The following is a 16197-nucleotide window of genomic DNA, read 5'->3' on the forward strand; positions in this document are numbered from 1 at the left end:
AAGACGTACATCTGGACAGGAGAGAATAACTTCCCTTCACTGCCAGAATACTTCTCTGCGAACCTTACCAGCATTCAAATCACGCCGACACGCACTGTCTTCATCATGCAGGCTGGTCCAATGAATGTGACCATTACATATCTGTCACCAACCGAGGTGCGAAATCCTGTATCCCATCGGCTGTTCTCTATACCTGAGTTTTGTGTATCAGCCGTCCGATTGGGTACTACAGTCATTGCCTTTCTCTTACGTTTCCTTCGAAGCAATCTCGCTCGACGGCCACCCTCACGCCGTTGAAGTGTATGCAGAGCTCACGGGAGGTATGCTGCTTATGAGACGACTCCTGACACCCAGAATAGAGTGGTTGTCGCATGATCGCAACAGTGCCATTCGGTGGACTCAGTACAGCACGAACAGTGCCGTGTTCCACATTCAGCTTCAAAATCCACAGAAATATTCCGAGATCAGCACGCAATCACAAAACGGAGAAGCGTACTTCGCGATGGCGTCCGTAAGCCCAATTTTTAACGCCACCCAACGAAATTCTGTTTTATCATATCATTAGCGGCCTGCTCTTACATGGCAAATCGACGGCAAATACGAACCTCGGCTACAGTTTCACAATCAGGGAGTATTAACTAATACCAGCAGTACCAGTTTCGGACCCATCGCACCGTATGTCGGGTAGCTTTCAGTCAACTGTTTTCTAACATGGATCGTCCTGCTCAGGAACCTCGTCCTCTTCGGTATCTCCGTCGACCTCGGAAAGATTCAGAACACGTCGTCTCCGTTGACGTGGGCTTTTGGAGTCGTTCGCAACCCCTCAATAGGTTACTCCTCAGCCGATAACACGACGCAGGACTTGAGCCCATACTATGTGACTCGTTACCCCGGGTCCAGTGGCCTGGCCCAAGCTGTGAGTGGTAGCTGTCTGATCTTAAACGCTGGAATAATTGATGAAGGGCGATGCAGATCGATAACTTCACGGCAGGGTTCTCAGAAGCCCAGAAAAGAGCGATTGCACTGGACAACGCTATCCTGGAGAACGCATCGAATATCTCGACGCAGTACGCAGATCTAGTGTCACTCGCTGCCCGTCAGACGCTGGGCTCCTTGGACTTCACGGTATCAACGGGGACTGACGGGAAACCAAATGCATCGGATGTCCGCATTTTCATGAAGGATATGGCTAGCTCTACGACGACAGGGTAGGTAGTTCCTAATTGCGTTAGCCTTTTGGACTAATGTCGCTGTCCAGGCGCGTCAGTCCCGTAGAAAAAATATATGGAGCACTTCCCCTGCTTCTCTACCTCAATGCTTCCATCGTGGGGCCCCTCCTTGCACCTCTGCTGGATGCGCAATACAGCACAGTCGGGAAGCTGTCCGCGGCGCAGGATTTAGGTATACTCTACCCGTATGTGTTAAGGTGATCGCTGCTGATGAAGATTGTAGGCCCCGCCTACCCCAATGCGACAGGTGCCACTTGGGGTCCCAATTTGGATGTTGAGCGTGAGCTATTCGCGATGGAAGCTCGTTGCACCTCATTGACGATGATACAGAATCCGGAAACATGCTGATCATGCTTTATGCCCATACGCAATTCTCTGGCGATGGGTCGTTAATATACAGATATGTAAGAAAATATGTTCTCGCTGTGGACGACGGCTGATGCTACATGGGCCGTTCAGTACGACCTCGCCAAGCGTTGGGCAGATTATCTCATCAATAACACGTTTAATTCAACCAGCGAACAGTGCGTATCCCCGGAACTACGTCTACAGTGGCGTAGTAGTGAACGTTGACTTTTACGCCGCCAGATTTTCCGCAGATTCCTTTGAGATAGGAAGCACTGCCAACATAACGAATCTTGCTCTGAAGGGCATCATCGGGGTCAAATCCATGGCCGAGATAAGTCGTGCTGTAGGCGAGCAAGCCGACGCAAAACTATACGATGTGAGACCATCACCAATATTTCGAAAAGCATGCTTACATGCAATCTGCCAGGAGCACGCAGCTACCCTGGCCACTTCATGGCATTCACTCACGCTGTCTTCGGATGGGTCGCATCTTCTTGGAAGTTACGGTGACGAGGGGTCGTGGGCGCTGATGTACAACATCTATGCGGACCGCCTTCTGGGCACTGGCGTTGTGAATGAAACTGTGAAGTGCAAATAAACCTCTGAGAAGTCCTCCACGCTCACAGCCGTATAGATACTGCGTAGTCAGACAGCGTTCTACAAGGCCCTCCGCAGCTCGTGTAAGCCGCTGTCTCTTCTCTCTGTGAAACTCGTTACTGATCCCTTCGAGTAGCAGCCCTTAACTTTGGCCTTCCTATTCACGGTAACACCAGCCTGACTAATGCTGGTATGTGTACAGTAATTGCTCGAGGAGTCAGGCATGTCGACCAATGACCTGTTATATAGCTTGGGTCCTCTTCACCGCGGCCATCGTGACGGACGACGGCCTGCGCGACAACCTCATCCGCAGTGTTTGGGACAGAGCATCCTTCAACCAAACACAAGGTCCATTCCCGGAGTTGTATTATACACGAAACGGGTCAGTGTCTTCGGGATCTGCGCTTACAAATGCCTCGTAAGTCCAGACCTCCTAGCTTCACTACCCACCGTTCGCGATTTGATTTATGTCGCATCGACTCAGACCCTCGTTCGGGGCAATGTTCTCTCTCCTGGCTCTAAGGTGAATATGATCTAAATTCAAGCTTCGAACTACGCAATGATCTCATAGTGACGCGTTAGTGTCCCTGACCTTACTATCAATGTCTCTCCACCACAACTCGGTGGAGGCCCCGCCGGAGGACAATCTAAACAGGGCGCAAGGCACGGAGCTTCCATCGGCGAAATCGTCGGCAGCGTCGTTGGCAGCATTGCAGTCGCATTACTTCTCGGCGCGGTCGTGTACTATGCCCAGCGCAGACGTCGCAATCGCAGCCTGGAGATGTACGGGCATCGGCTAAGCATGGGCAGCCTCTTTTCGGGGACTCAGTCACCAACTGGGGATGTGCCTACCTCAGGCTTCTCGGCCTCGCCATCCGCATTCGTCCACGGAAGCGTTAGTGGGGCTGCTACAATCGCCACGAAGTCGTTTGGGGCGCCCGAGTCTCCAGTAGACGCAATCCCTTCCCCGCCCTCTCCGACCGGCCATGCGCGCATGAATTCATATCCCCAGACAGCACCCCAGGACGCGCCATCTAGTAATACCAGCTCAGCTGCGCGCAACGGTAGCAGTGGATACTCGGACGAGATCATCGGTCTGCGGGTGGAGATGGAGAACCTGAGGCGCGCGGTGCAGGAGATACATATTCAAGTTGGGCGAGGGACGGAGGCTCCCCCCGAGTACGTCGAATAACGAGCCGTGGCGAGTGAATCGGGGCGTTTTCTTCCTGTTATATAGATATCTTGTCAAACATGTCCGATTGCGAAGGTCCTGGCCACGCTTGTCACGCACTATAACCCCCCCGGGATACATGTACGTCCTATTGTTGTTGTACGTCGTTTCGACTGTATACCTCTCCTTTCCCTGACACGACGATGTGTCCTTTTCGCGCCCTGTACTGCGCTCTGGCGTGCGTGCGGGGTCGCGCCATCACGTCCAGAGGTATGTATCCGTGCGTCTTTCACCGAGGGATATTCCCGCTGGTAGGGGACTAGTACACCATGAATGGCACCGTAACATTTCACAGAGACAACAACAGTAGCCTGAAAACGAGATATATACATATAAACATACGGATAAACGTCAGAGTCCCAAAAGCAGGCCGTCAAGGAGGTGCGGCACAGTAAATCACGCACACACATCAAGCTACTCACCCACCACTCTCCTTCTGCTGCTCTCGGTGATATCGCGCCTTCCCGGTCTTCAGCAAGATCTCCAAGAGCTCATCCCACCCGAGCAGCGGCGGTCCGCCCGCAGTGCGCGTCGGCTCTAGAGAAACACTGAAGCCCCCAAGCAGCGGAGGGCGAGCCTGTTCTCCGAGTCGAGACGATTCTGCAGGAGCGGCGGAGCCACGGTGTGACTTTCTGACAGCCTTCGAGCTAGGTCCTGCTGCGCGCGAGCCAGATGTCTGGTTTGTCTTGGGGAGGCTGGTCGACGGTAGGTCCTGAGAGACGGCGGGTCGCGAAGATACATCGGCTGAGTTGCTTTCGCGAGTCACGGACTTTCCCTTCGCGCTGCTTGACAGCCGTCCGGCCACGGGTCGCGCGATATGAGACACGTCGGTAGCCCCTCTCGAGCCTCCCTCCTCCGGAACGCGTGAAGCACGGGAGGACGTTCGCGAAGCTGAGCGCGACGCGGCGCGTAAATCGACGGTCTTCGCCTCGCGAGAGCTTCCTGCACTTGTTGAGCCCACAACCGGTCGAGCCTGAGGCTGAGGCTGAGGCTGAGGCTGAGGCTGAGGCTGAGGCTGAGGGAGAGTGCTCGATGCGCGGGCCGAAGGGCGCGAAGACGGCGCCCGAGACACATTTCTAGGCAGAGGGGCATCCGGCGGCGTGGTGTTGGTGAACGTGTTCAGCCGACTGCCACTCAGCGCAGGCACGGACACCGGGACGGCAGCGGTCGACGTTTTGCGCTTCTTCGCTGGGGACTGCTCGCGATCGAGGGAGGGCGACGACGGCCTGGCGGCTCGTTTCCTGGCTTGAGGCGCGGGGTCGCGCGGGGCAGCGAAGGATTTGGGTGGTGACGCTGACTCTACCTTCACCTTCACCTTTTCTGGCGGACGCGTTTTCGTCGGCGTGGCAGCTTCTGGTGCTTTAGCCTTTTGCATGAACGCCGGGGCTGCCCAGATGACGGGATCGTGCGAAAGAGGCTGGGAAGGTCCGTTCGGCCCCGCCTCGCTCTCCACCTCGTTCGACACCGTCCTGCGCCTCTTCGAGGCCGGCTCGCCAGTCGACGGCTCGGCTACTTGCGGGTTCGGAGAGGTGCCTGCTGTGTCTGCGCTCCGCTTGCGAGCGTCGATGACCTTCTGGACCTTCGCCGTGTACTCTTCGATCATGGCCGCCGTCCGCGCGTCGTCCGCTTCCATGCGTCCCTCCTCTGCGCGCTCCTTCTGCGCCGTCTTTTGCGCCGTAGCCTTGGTAGGTTTCGGATGGGGTGCACGTCTCCTGGGTGGCTGGGTGTCTGGATCGGCCATCAAGAGTGGATCTGAGAGGAGTTCGTCCACCTCCGTTTGGCTGTCCTCTGAGTCGGAGGCGGAGGCAGCTGTTATTGCAGCCCACCCTGGCGCAGACGGCGCCGGGTCAACCGTCATCGGAGAAAGAGATCGTTGACCAGGGGTGGTGTTATCTTGTACAGGGTCGCCCGCTTCCCGTAGCTCTTCGCTGCTACCGTCGGCAACCACAGGGGGTTCATCGTCCGCAAGGGCCCGCGTCTCGGAAGGCGCAACGTCCTCGACCGGCTGCTCGATTGCAGGGTCCGGCACAGGCGCAGCCGCAGCGGCTTCTTGACTCTGCGAATCGCCCTTGTACGACAGACTCTGCTGCGACCGTCTCTGCGGTTGTCCCTGAGATTCTTGCGACTCGCTTGCGTCTGCGGATGGTTCTTCTGCTGCCGCGTTGACGACATCGTCCTCGCCGACCCCCTCCACAGCACCGCTACCGGGATCACGCTCGCCCTCCGCCGCGGGTGCGACCTCGTTGCGGAGCTGCGAGGGGCGCTGCGATTGCGACTGTGATTGTGACGGAAACTGGCCTTGACTTTGCGATCGATCTCCGTCCGAGTGGCCAGTACTATGGGACCCGCCTTGGCTCTGGCTTTGACTCTGGCTTTGCGAGGGCCGGTGACTCCCTGGGCTTGCTGTATCCGAGTTCTCGACTAGCACCCGCCCCTCTCCGCTGGCGTCTGGGTCTCGACGGAGCAGGCTGTATTGCGGTAAGGGCACTCTGCGCACTGCTGGGACTGGGTACGCGGGCGTCATGGGTATGAGTCGTGGAGAAGATGTGGGCGAGGGCGGGAGCCGGTAGCTGGATGGGGGAAAGCTGGAGGGAGGAAGTGTGTATATGTTGGCGGAGACGCCTTTGGGCGTGCTGTGTGCCGGAGGGGAGGAAGCATATGGTATTGAGAGCAGAGATGATGGTGGGGGTTGAATGCGGGGTTGAGCGGGTGCGGGCATGGGCATCGAACATTCGGGCGCAGGCGCCGGTTGTGCTGCAGGAGGGTCGACGTCCATCTCTACCTCAGCACTAGGTGATCGCGAATATATCGGTGGTACTTCATCCACGGCTTCGTCGCTGTCTTCCTTGAACAGGTCGTCCTCCGACTCGTCTTCGGTTCCGGAGATTTTGTTACTATGCTTCTCAGATGGACCGGGGCTGCCCCGGACTGATGGCGACCAGTGGGAGGGTGTGCGGGCAGGGCTGCCAGGATGCGTGGGTGACTTCGGGAGTCTATTTGGGGATGCGCTGGATCTTGCGGAGTGCTGTCCATCCAGGGATGCAACTAGAGGTTGTGTAAGACATCCCGCAGGTGGGGCACGCGTTTTGCACGTACCTGATCTTGAACGTGAACGGGATCTGGCTTTCTGCCTGTGTGAGCGAGGACTTTCAGGCTTGTCATCAGGTTTTGAGGTGGGCTCTCGTGGATGACCTATAATTAAGTGTGAACGTAGTGGATACGCTACGAGTAATTTATTCGTACCACAGAGGAGCATCAACTGTTCGTAAACATCATCCGGTGGGCGGAAATACTTCATCATATTCGTGTGTAGTCGCTATATGCGTGTCATTAGTCTAACTCGTTGAGTTCATAGACGCATCAATGACTGACCTTCCAGCTGGCTCGGCGTACGGCTTCTTTACTGGCGATTGGACGTTGCCCGACTGCATCTATTGACGGCCGTGGCTTATGTGCCGCGGATTTCCTCGCAACTCGAACTTTGATGTCTATGGCGTTTATAGTCGTCTGGTGGAGGGCATTCGTTGAATCCGCCTGGAGCTGATGAGCACGTTCCGCTGATTGGGCCAATAGGCTTTCCTTCCTCAGTTTGAGTACGTTGCTAATGCAAGTGTGAGCATACGCTTCACCGGGTTTCACATCCTTGTTACACTTACCCGCCACCGCCATCCTGCCCCAACCCTATCATCCATTCTCGAATGTTTGGATCTTGGGCAATATCTACGGGCGCCCCCCACGTCGTCTCCCCGAAAGCTCCCAAGAGGTCAGGCTCCAAACCAGCCTGCCTTGCGTCGTCGTTCAAATATCCCAGGTGGAAAGGCTGCCGTGTACTATATCGAGATCCGGAGTGAGAGGAATATATGATATATACGAGTACACCCACAGATATCAGCCACCAGATGTAAAACTCCGAATGAAAATAAATGATCGCATCCGCCATATATTTGAGGTCCCGATGGAATGTTTAAACTCCTGAACCTTGTACTTTGAAGACGACGCAAGGCAGGCTGGCAAACTATGTCGGGCGCTTGATTGGTCAGGATCGCGAGCTCCTCCAGCAGCAAGCTCGCGAGGGCAAACGAGGGCGCGCGAGGGCAGGCGCACAGACTGCGTGTGTACTGAATGTCATGTATGCTTATTTTGATAAAATTTTGCAGCGTGCAGCTTGAAGCTCGAGGGCGTCGCACACCGAATTAACTGTATTAGTGACAAGATAGTCCCAGATGCAGGCTCCCGCTCAACGTAGACAACAGGCCTGCGACGGCCGCGGGGAATGTCAACGTGCACTCCCCCGTTTCCAGGTGTCGCGCGAGCACGTAGACCATGCCAGAAGCGGAAGTGGGCCAAGGCAGGTCGCGACGTGCGCGCGAGGATTGTTGCGCGCACAATGAGGATAAATCCACGAATATGACGCGCCCGCGCTGCTCACCAGCGCGCAACCCAGCCGATGTCCTCACGAGCATGAGGGGCTAGCAAGCCGTGCCTTCAAGTATAAAAACTGGTGCTTTGATTTGTACCGCGAGTTAGCAAGCATCATAGACTTGAAACAGTCGAGAGTATCTAGCACGCGGTCGCCGCTGGGCAAAATACTTCCTCACTCATGGTCACACAGCGAGCATCGAGCGCGGTCGCCACTCAGCAAAAAAAACAATATACCGCGAGGCATATGTAATCAGCGCGGACGCGACTCGGTGCGACTTGGTATATCGAGGTAAAGAGACAGCGGCCGCGTCTGCGCGCGCGCCCTCGTTTGCCCTCCGCTGGAGGAGCTCGCGATGCTGACCAATCAAGCGCCCGACATAGTTTGCCAGCCTGCCTTGCGTCGTCTTCAAAGTACAAGGTTCAGGAGTTTAAAATTCCGTCGGGGCGTCAAATGTCAAGCGGGTGCGATCACTGATTTTCATTCGGAGTTCTGCATCTAGTGGCTGAAATCTCCAGGTATGCTTTCCTCTCGTTCTGTCGGATTTCTATGATACCTGCTTCTTTACCTGAGATATTTGAACGACGACGCAAGGCAGGCTGGTTTGGAGCCTGCCAAGAGGTCTATTTCGTCTACGTCGAGGTACAACCGCCGCTCGCTAGTCATACCGCCGGCGTTGTCACGACGAGCGACTCGTCCGAAGGCAAGGCGAACCTTTCTAAGACGCACGCAAGCCGACTTGTGTGAGGTGATGGAAACACCTGCATGCGAGGGATGCCTGTGCTGAAGATCAATAGACGTAGCCACGACGTTCAAGCCACGTACTGCATGTATCTCTCGATCGCATCCACGCTTAGACGAGCGTGTATGTAATGTTTCTTGTCGGAAACATCGGCCCAAATTACACATGGTGCCGTGCTATCCGCGGGTGCAAATGTGAGGAACTAGCACGATATAGACATGTAACATTCAGCGCTGAGTTGTTTAAAGAGTGAATTCAATCACGCACCTTGACCAACTGGGCTTTAGATGGTTTCTCAGTTCGAGGCACGGCCGAAAGGTTCCCTCCGTACTGCTCAGCGTTGGAAATGAGGTAGTCGAGAATCCAGGGTGCCCGGAGGGAGTCGCCCATGAAGCCAGAATCACCACAAGAGATAGGGGAGATGCCAGAGAAGACTGAGCAGGAGACCCGGAGAAGCAGGGACAGGGGACTCGGAGAAGCAGAGACAAGCGCGAGAGGTCCGGGATCCGGAGAGAGTCGACGCGTTGTCGAGCGAGACGGTCACGGCGACGCGGCAGTGACGGGCGCGTGACGGGACGCGACTGGGCGCTCGGCGCGGGGACGGCGGATCGGCTGGTGCCACGGTGTCTCCTGAACGCTCCGGTCGACGCCAGCTGCTGCTGCTGCTTAAAAGTGTTCCATCATGTCTCACTCACTCACTCACTCTCTTTGACTGCACCTCCCGCAACCTCCCCACTCCAGCTCGCACAGGATGCCTGCCCTCGTCCCCCTCCCTGAGAGTCCCGCCGCCCGCGCTGTCGCCGTCGTACAACTATATGCCCACCCCCGCGATCAGGCTCTCCTCCTTGCTCTCCTGAAGTACGCCCCTAATGAAAAGGGCCGGGCCAATATTGCACACAAAATCATACATGCTGGCGACTTCCACCACACCGATGGCGACAGTCGTTGCTTAGGACAAGTCGCAGACTTTTTCTGGCGCAATGTCATCTTGCCAGGTAATGCAGCTGCGGAACCATTCACCTGCATTTTTCTCACATTCCACGCGTATTTTAGTGCGTGTGACTGGGGGGATGACTCCTGAACCAAGGAGCAGGCTTTCTCATAGTGGCCTGAGCTCGGCGGATCAAGTCTGCTCTCCAGCGGAGGCAGAGGCGATCAATGACCTGAAAAGCGTCATGGAATCTGTTAGCACTGTTATTCTATCCATGCACATATCCCGCTCATCCGCTTCTTAGGCGTCAGGCCGGGATAGGCACATGTGCGTGATCTCAGGGAAGCTCGATCCCGAGGTCATTGCGAACGGGTGAGTGTGGCCTTCAAATTTCGCAAGCAGAGCAATATGTGGAGAACGTCTTGTGGACTGCGGAGTGTGTTCTGCGGAACATACTCTGCGTTCCGGGTGACAAAGTGTCACAGTTCTCATAGCCAAGCCACGCAAGTTCAGAGACTCGGAAAAGTGCGTTTGGCCTTACCACGACTACGTTCTTACATGCCACACCGATCAGAGTAGCGGGTATGATGTGTTCAACGTTGGCTATAGCGGCAGAGACCACATTGTACCCGTAATCAGCGTACACTAAGGTCAAGGTGTGAGGCGCAAGCCCGCCACTCACCGTGGGCAGCGAACACCATGTGATATACTGCACAATATCCGTCCACCGTTGGTCGCCTCTGTCACTGGAATGCGGAACATGTTCCCGAACGCGTTCTGCGGGACAGATCTCACCCTCGTCAGGACTTCCTAAATATGTGTGCTGAATGGAGGCGTGTGTAACGCTTCTTCAAGAAGTGCATATGGAGAGAGGCTTCACCTGATTATCAGCACACCATAGAGCCTCTTCTGCAACTCGCCTTGCTGTACTTACCCATTTCACTGTCTAGCTCCGGCGCGTTCCCTATCCCGGCTTGCGGCCTGGAAGTGACCCGCGTTGCACATATTATCCCCTTCTCGCTGCGGACCAGCACTGGCACTCACTCCGGTCACCTCCCGTCCATCTGGTCTGCGCTGGAGTGCTTCGGCGGCGTCGACCTCGGCAGCCTGATGCACGGTGGCATCAGTTCCCTCGACAACGTCATCACCCTCTCTGCGACGTGCGCAATTTACCTACAGTACAGTCGTCCGGGCTAACACTCTGTGACCTCTCGGACCTCCTAGCGTGCACCGATACTTCACCGAGCTCCAGGTCGCGCTGGAACCCCTCCCGGTTCGTTCCGCCCACCCCTCCTATATTCCGTCCCACCCACTGACCCGCCCCGTGCACTCAGGACACCCCGGGCACCTACATGGTCCGCACCTGGGGCAAGGTCGCGCCGCGTCTGGGTCTCCCGAAGACCGTGAAGCTTGCGAGCGGCACCGCGGGGGCTCCGCCGCCGAACCCGGCATACCTTGCCCTGCACTGCGCGATTTGCCGCGTCCTGTGGGCGTCCGCGCGCGCGGAGGAGCTCAAAGACGTGCTCGACGACCTCGAGGAGGTCGCGCTGCTCGCCGCGGACGGGAGCTCCGCGAATCTCATCAACATCGCTATCTACCGCTCACTCGCGTTCTCGCGCGCGGACTCGTAACACGGCCGAACCAGGCCAGCACCCGGCCTAGGCAAAGCCCGACAAAAAGGAACTGTAGAGCCTTCTAATATCTGTTGTCCTACCGTCTGTACCGCCCACCGCTCCTTGTCACCTCGCTCCTCGTCCCACTCCTTGTTTTGCTTTTGCACTCGCATGTCTCCCTACTCCGTGTCCGCTACGCTTGTACACACATCTTATCCTTAATTCATTGCGCTTCATGACTAGTGTCCGCGCAGCCATGAGTCGTCAGGTACGGCACACGTTTAAACTGGATCCAACGCGACTCTCCGACCGACGAGGCCTTCTACGGCCCCCTTGTGACATCGGACCGCGGTGGACTTTTGAGTACGAGGACTGACTGACGCACTGGCAGACTGCGTACATACCGTGCTGTCTTTTTTTTGGATCTATGTGATTATACATATACAAGTAGTGCTTGTACAGCCGTCTACTAAGGTGATAACGCAAGGTTTTGAAATGAACATGCCGTGCTGTCAAAGGATCCTCTGTTCTGCACAGTTGCTCGGATGCGACCGGACGCTTAATGGAGCCGTTCGTCTACTTACTACTTAGTAGTACTTAGAATGCTGCTAGTGATTTGGAGAAGTCCACTATACACAGTGTGCAGTAAAGCATCGTGTACATCGGAATAGTTACATCGTAGGGGGAGCCGCTGTATGCATCGTACACGGAAGACAAATAGCTACATAGACATCTGGGATATGCACAATCCTCCCTCTCCCGGATCAAGACTCGAAGACGTAGGAGCGTAGACAGCCGTACTTATAAGGAATAACAGCTGCCTACGCGTCGTCGAAGCCGCTATCGAAGAGGTAATTCGCGGCGAGCTCCTCGTTCTTGTCGCACGCAAAGTACGCCTCGATCACCGCTTGCCGGGGGAAACCAAGCGCCTCCAGCTGCACCGACGCCGCAATCAGCCTTTCGCCCTGTTTCTGGTACACACTGAGACACGTACCCGCTCGATCGCAGCGCGCTCCTCCTCCGTGACCTGGATGACCTGGGCGCCGGGCGGGATCCCGCCCTCCTCCTCGTCCCCAAGGTCGCCGCCGAGAATCTGCGCGAGGGCCTCGGGGTTCTGCGCGAACAGCTGTGCGAGCTGGGGGTTCTGCGCAGCAATTTCCTGGATGACGGGCTGGATGAGCGCGGGGTTCTGCGCCATGATCTCGCGCAGGTGCTGGATCTGCGGGTGGTTGGCGAGCGCGGCGAGGGCAGCGGTGCCGCCTGGACCTCCTGCTGCGCCACCGAGGCCACCAAGAGCTCCGAGACCCTGGCCGCCAGCGGGCTGTTGCTGCTGCTGTTGCTGCTGGGCGAGCTGGAAGAGGTTCTGCGCCTGGGCGGGTTGCGCGGGCTGGGCTGCCTGGGGTGCTGCTGCCGCTGCTGGTGCGGCGGGGGCAGCGGGTTGGGCGGCGGGAGCGGCAGCGGGGGCAGCAGGTTGGTCGAGATGTGCAGGAATACCCTGCGAGGGACACATTAGTCAGCATTTCTATTTCGCATACGACGATAAGACATACGTTGAAAAGGTACTCGACCGCCCGCTCGGGGTTGTTGAAGGACGCGCGAAGTGCGCGCATCACCTGTTCCCGCTCGAAGCCCATCTCAATCATGTTCTGGACGGTGCCCTGGAGAGCCTCTCCGGTGAGGAAGCCGTCGCCCAGCGAAGGTGCAACGGGCGCGGCTTGCGCAGGGGTGAGGATGGGCGCATTGGGAGGTTGGGGAGCCGCAGTAGAGGGTGCGACAGGTGCAGGGATGGAACTCTCGGCGGCAGGTGCAGCGGCCGCTGGTGGCGCGGTGCTTGCGGCAGGGGTTGAACTCGATGCACCGGCAGTGGCGGCAGTAGGCTTGGGCTGAACGAACGGTAGAAAAAGGTCAGTTTCAGAAGATAAGGACGGTGTGGTTATGCGAGATCTACCTTCGACACCATGAGCACCAGGAAGTCCTTCTCTTTGATCTCACATGATTCGATCGACTTGGAGTCAGGCAGAACTTTGCCTGTGTACGACATGAGGTCCGTTCAGAACATAAGATGGTGTGTTACGCACCAGAGTAAATCAACTTCTGGCTATCAACTCCATGGCCCTGTGTCTCCTGGATCTTCTGCTTGAGGTCCGCGACAGTATCGGTGCCCTCGGCCTCGATCTGCATGGATCCGTTGCGGTGAGAAGAGAGCACAAATAGGACACACATGCGATACGCACCTGGAAGACCTTCTGCTGCAGTGTCTTTACGGTGATTTTCATGGCTGAGACGGGCTGATGAGTGATAGAGGGCAAGGTAAAGAGGGCGCTAAAGCAAAGTGGATTCGCACTGACGCGTCCCGAGCACGTGCGACGTGACCGGCGCTTCCGCTCTGGGCCCGGCGCTCGCGCTGAATCCGGCCGGCGCGGGGCGATCGCCCCAGTGCAACGCCTCTTGCTCCCGACCACAAACATCGTGCTCTCCGCTCTCTGTCCTGCAGACATCCATCAAAGGCGGTGGTGCGTGTGCATTAGGTTCGTCATATCACCATGCAGGCTGCCGGACCGCCCTCACATGGCGTCCCCGCATGTACAGCTCGGTGTTCGGGGTCGACAGCCTGCATCCACCAATGCAGCCGTAATAAGCCAGCCACGCCCCACATTTCAGAATCTCTGCACCTTCCACGACGATCCCTCCTATACCTCTCACCTTCAACGACATGGAACACGAAGCTGGCGACGAGTACATCAGGCGCACCGCGGAGTTCATCCGGACGCATGAGGCCGGGCTGGCAGCCGCTGCCCCAGTGCGCAGGAGACGGACCAAGGCTCTCCAGCCGTCGGAGGCGTCCGTCTTCAACCCTGTCAGCTGGTTCTCCTCCGATGCCCCCGCGGTGGACAATGCAAAGCCAGTAGTGCTCTCGTTTGATCCACATCATCTCTTCTACCTGTTCATGCGCATGGAGGCTCTGGGCCTCGATCTTGGCTCTTTGGACACCAAAGTCGACAATCCAGCGCGGCCGATGAACTACATCAACATCCCCAACAGAGGAGACAAGTCCGACGCTCTCTCATTCGTGTCCTTCCGTTCTTCGTTCTCCGCCGTCTCTCGCCTCTCGCTGGGCGCAGGGTGGTGGGGCCGGGCTGCCCCACCCAGCGTGGACAGCGAACTCAAGTATATCTACAGCAGCTTCACCAAGGTTCCCGCTGTGGCCATACACGCACCGGAACCGAGGCTCGTAGCGGAGATTGCCAACGAACCGCCTAACGAGAACGCATTGCCGCTCGATGCGTTCAAGAACCTGCAGAGCTTGCAGTGCACGGATATCGACCCGCGGGCACTGCTTGGATGGGATAGGCTGGCGGAGAGTTTGCGCAGTTTGACCATCATGCGCAGTGGACTCGAGGACGTCTCAGACGTCTTTCTTGGCGCGGTACTGGATGACCAGGCCAGGCGAGATGGAAGGATCAGTTCGAGCAGGTCGAGGCGCATCGTGCGTGGCGTGTCGCGGCAGTCGTCGTTCCACAGCACACAGCTACCAGAGACTGTCCCCGAGGGTGACGAGGACGAGGATGGCAATGTGGCGGAACCCCAAGAGCCTGACACACCCAAGCCAAACTCGCCCTTCCCATTAGCCTCTCTCAAGTGGGCATTCTTGCGACATCTGTCGCTCTCGGATAACGCCCTGACCTTCCTCCCGACTACCTTCCTGACCCAGCTCACCTCCCTCACACACCTCGACCTCTCCTCCAACCTCCTTGTGTCCGTCCCTCCTGGCCTGTCCGCGCTCTATAATCTTGTATACCTCAATCTCTCCGACAACATGATCGACTCTGTACTAGGCATATACACTATGCTTGGCGGTATTCTCACACTCAACCTCTCCCGCAACCGACTCGAATCAATATGCGGCTTGGAGCGACTTCTCAACCTCGAGCGTGTCGACCTCCGTCACAACCTCATAGAGGAAAGCGCCGAGGTCGGTCGCCTAGCTACGCTTCCGAACATCGCGGAGGTCTGGGTCGAAGGCAATCCCCTTGGGGAGATCGAGGAGGGCTACCGTATACGCTGCTTCGACTTCTTCTGGAAGGAGAAGAAGACCATCCTGCTGGATGGGTCACCACCGGGATTCTACGAGAAGCGCTACCTCACCTCGCCTCCGCCCGAGCAGATGTCGTCGTCGCGGCCGCTATCTGTCGCCCAGTCTCCTCCGGTTGTGCCTGTGGGCAGCCCATCGAAGATTAATAGCGCCGCTGCCGCTCCCCGCGGAAGTCCTCTTCACTCTTCCCCCGCCGATTCGCCGGCCTCGCATCCGTCGTCTCCACACCTTGCACCCGCAGCGGCAATCGCGCGCGGACGGAAGAAGAAGAACAAACGAATAGTCGACTTGGACGGCGGGCGCGAGGGCAGCGATGCAGGGAGTGCGCGGAGTGCATCGCGCCCGGCGGAGGCTTCGAGGACGGCTAGTCCAGTGAAGCGTGCCACAAGAGCCGAGCAACGGCCTCCATCTGCTATGGCCACCCAGGTTGCGCCGCAACCGAGCCCGATGTCACCGCCGGTGGCACCCTCCGTGAAGCCTACTCCCGTCGTCAAGCCCAAATCGCGACACAGCCGACATATGACAGAGTTCGCGCCCTCGACAAACTCGGAGCTTGCGGAGGGCACGGACGCGTTCGCACCCTCATCGCATGGGTCCCTACGGAAGACAACGACGGTGTCGCGGTCGGCGGCGAGACGTGCACGCGTTTCGGCTTCAGTCTACGAGCCGAGCAAGGAGGACGCGACGGAGAGCCAGTTTCGGGAGGCGGACGCGTTCCGCGCGCGTATCGAGGCCCTTCGGTCGGACATGGGCGAGGGGTGGCTGAAGGTGTTCAACCAATCGCAGCTGGCTTCGCCGCGCGCGGTGCAGCCGCCGTCGTAGCTCTCGCAATCGGGGAGGAGGGCGTGTGCTCTTGGTCCCCTGGGGACTATGTTTACCTGTTTCGTTGATACCACATGCATTCGGATTGTAGTGCTAGAGATATATGTAGGGCCTCTTAATGCGTTCTGATTTGTTTTGCACCTTCGCGTTGCCCAAGTTTGTGAGAGCTTG

At 57.4% G+C, this 16197-nt stretch overlaps 5 protein-coding genes across 5 annotated transcripts; 3 read left to right on the forward strand and 2 right to left on the reverse strand.

Annotated features, from left to right (window-relative positions):
* Positions 1-502: 502 nt before the first annotated feature.
* Positions 503-3405, forward strand: TRAVEDRAFT_69088 (uncharacterized protein; the record flags this gene model as incomplete). The annotated part of the gene is made up of 15 exons (XM_008036086.1): positions 503-511; positions 566-675; positions 730-916; positions 973-1208; positions 1259-1401; positions 1453-1509; positions 1560-1633; positions 1689-1753; positions 1818-1953; positions 2005-2160; positions 2212-2257; positions 2311-2364; positions 2424-2592; positions 2659-2697; positions 2757-3405. 15 exons carry the CDS (start codon positions 503-505, stop codon positions 3364-3366), a joined length of 2091 nt encoding a protein of 696 aa, XP_008034277.1. The 3' UTR covers positions 3367-3405.
* A 198-nt stretch (positions 3406-3603) lies between these two features.
* TRAVEDRAFT_62674 (uncharacterized protein) lies at positions 3604-7244 on the reverse strand (the record flags this gene model as incomplete). Its single annotated transcript, XM_008035967.1, has 6 exons — positions 7062-7244; positions 6778-7006; positions 6649-6721; positions 6502-6597; positions 3828-6430; positions 3604-3664 (listed from the first exon to the last, which is right to left on the reverse strand). The coding sequence occupies exons 4-6, from the start codon at positions 6565-6567 to the stop codon at positions 3604-3606; spliced, it is 2730 nt and encodes a 909-aa protein (XP_008034158.1). The 5' UTR covers positions 6568-6597; positions 6649-6721; positions 6778-7006; positions 7062-7244.
* Positions 7245-9318: 2074 nt separating this feature from the next.
* Positions 9319-11342, forward strand: TRAVEDRAFT_69090 (uncharacterized protein; the record flags this gene model as incomplete). Its single annotated transcript, XM_008036087.1, has 6 exons — positions 9319-9562; positions 9621-9751; positions 9803-9870; positions 10449-10658; positions 10723-10771; positions 10833-11342. 6 exons carry the CDS (start codon positions 9319-9321, stop codon positions 11127-11129), a joined length of 999 nt encoding a protein of 332 aa, XP_008034278.1. The 3' UTR covers positions 11130-11342.
* Positions 11343-11625: 283 nt separating this feature from the next.
* On the reverse strand, positions 11626-13411 carry TRAVEDRAFT_56121 (UV excision repair protein Rad23). The gene is made up of 6 exons (XM_008035781.1): positions 13346-13411; positions 13190-13286; positions 13060-13139; positions 12662-12994; positions 12106-12606; positions 11626-12046 (listed from the first exon to the last, which is right to left on the reverse strand). Exons 1-6 carry the CDS (start codon positions 13385-13387, stop codon positions 11933-11935), a joined length of 1167 nt encoding a protein of 388 aa, XP_008033972.1. The 5' UTR covers positions 13388-13411; the 3' UTR covers positions 11626-11932.
* A 413-nt stretch (positions 13412-13824) lies between these two features.
* Positions 13825-16163, forward strand: TRAVEDRAFT_160848 (uncharacterized protein; the record flags this gene model as incomplete). The annotated part of the gene is made up of 1 exon (XM_008036088.1): positions 13825-16163. One exon carries the CDS (start codon positions 13825-13827, stop codon positions 16024-16026), a length of 2202 nt encoding a protein of 733 aa, XP_008034279.1. The 3' UTR covers positions 16027-16163.
* Positions 16164-16197: the final 34 nt, after the last annotated feature.

This window comes from Trametes versicolor (assembly GCF_000271585.1).
Source record: "Trametes versicolor FP-101664 SS1 unplaced genomic scaffold TRAVEscaffold_2, whole genome shotgun sequence".
Taxonomy (NCBI): Eukaryota; Fungi; Basidiomycota; class Agaricomycetes; order Polyporales; family Polyporaceae; genus Trametes; species Trametes versicolor.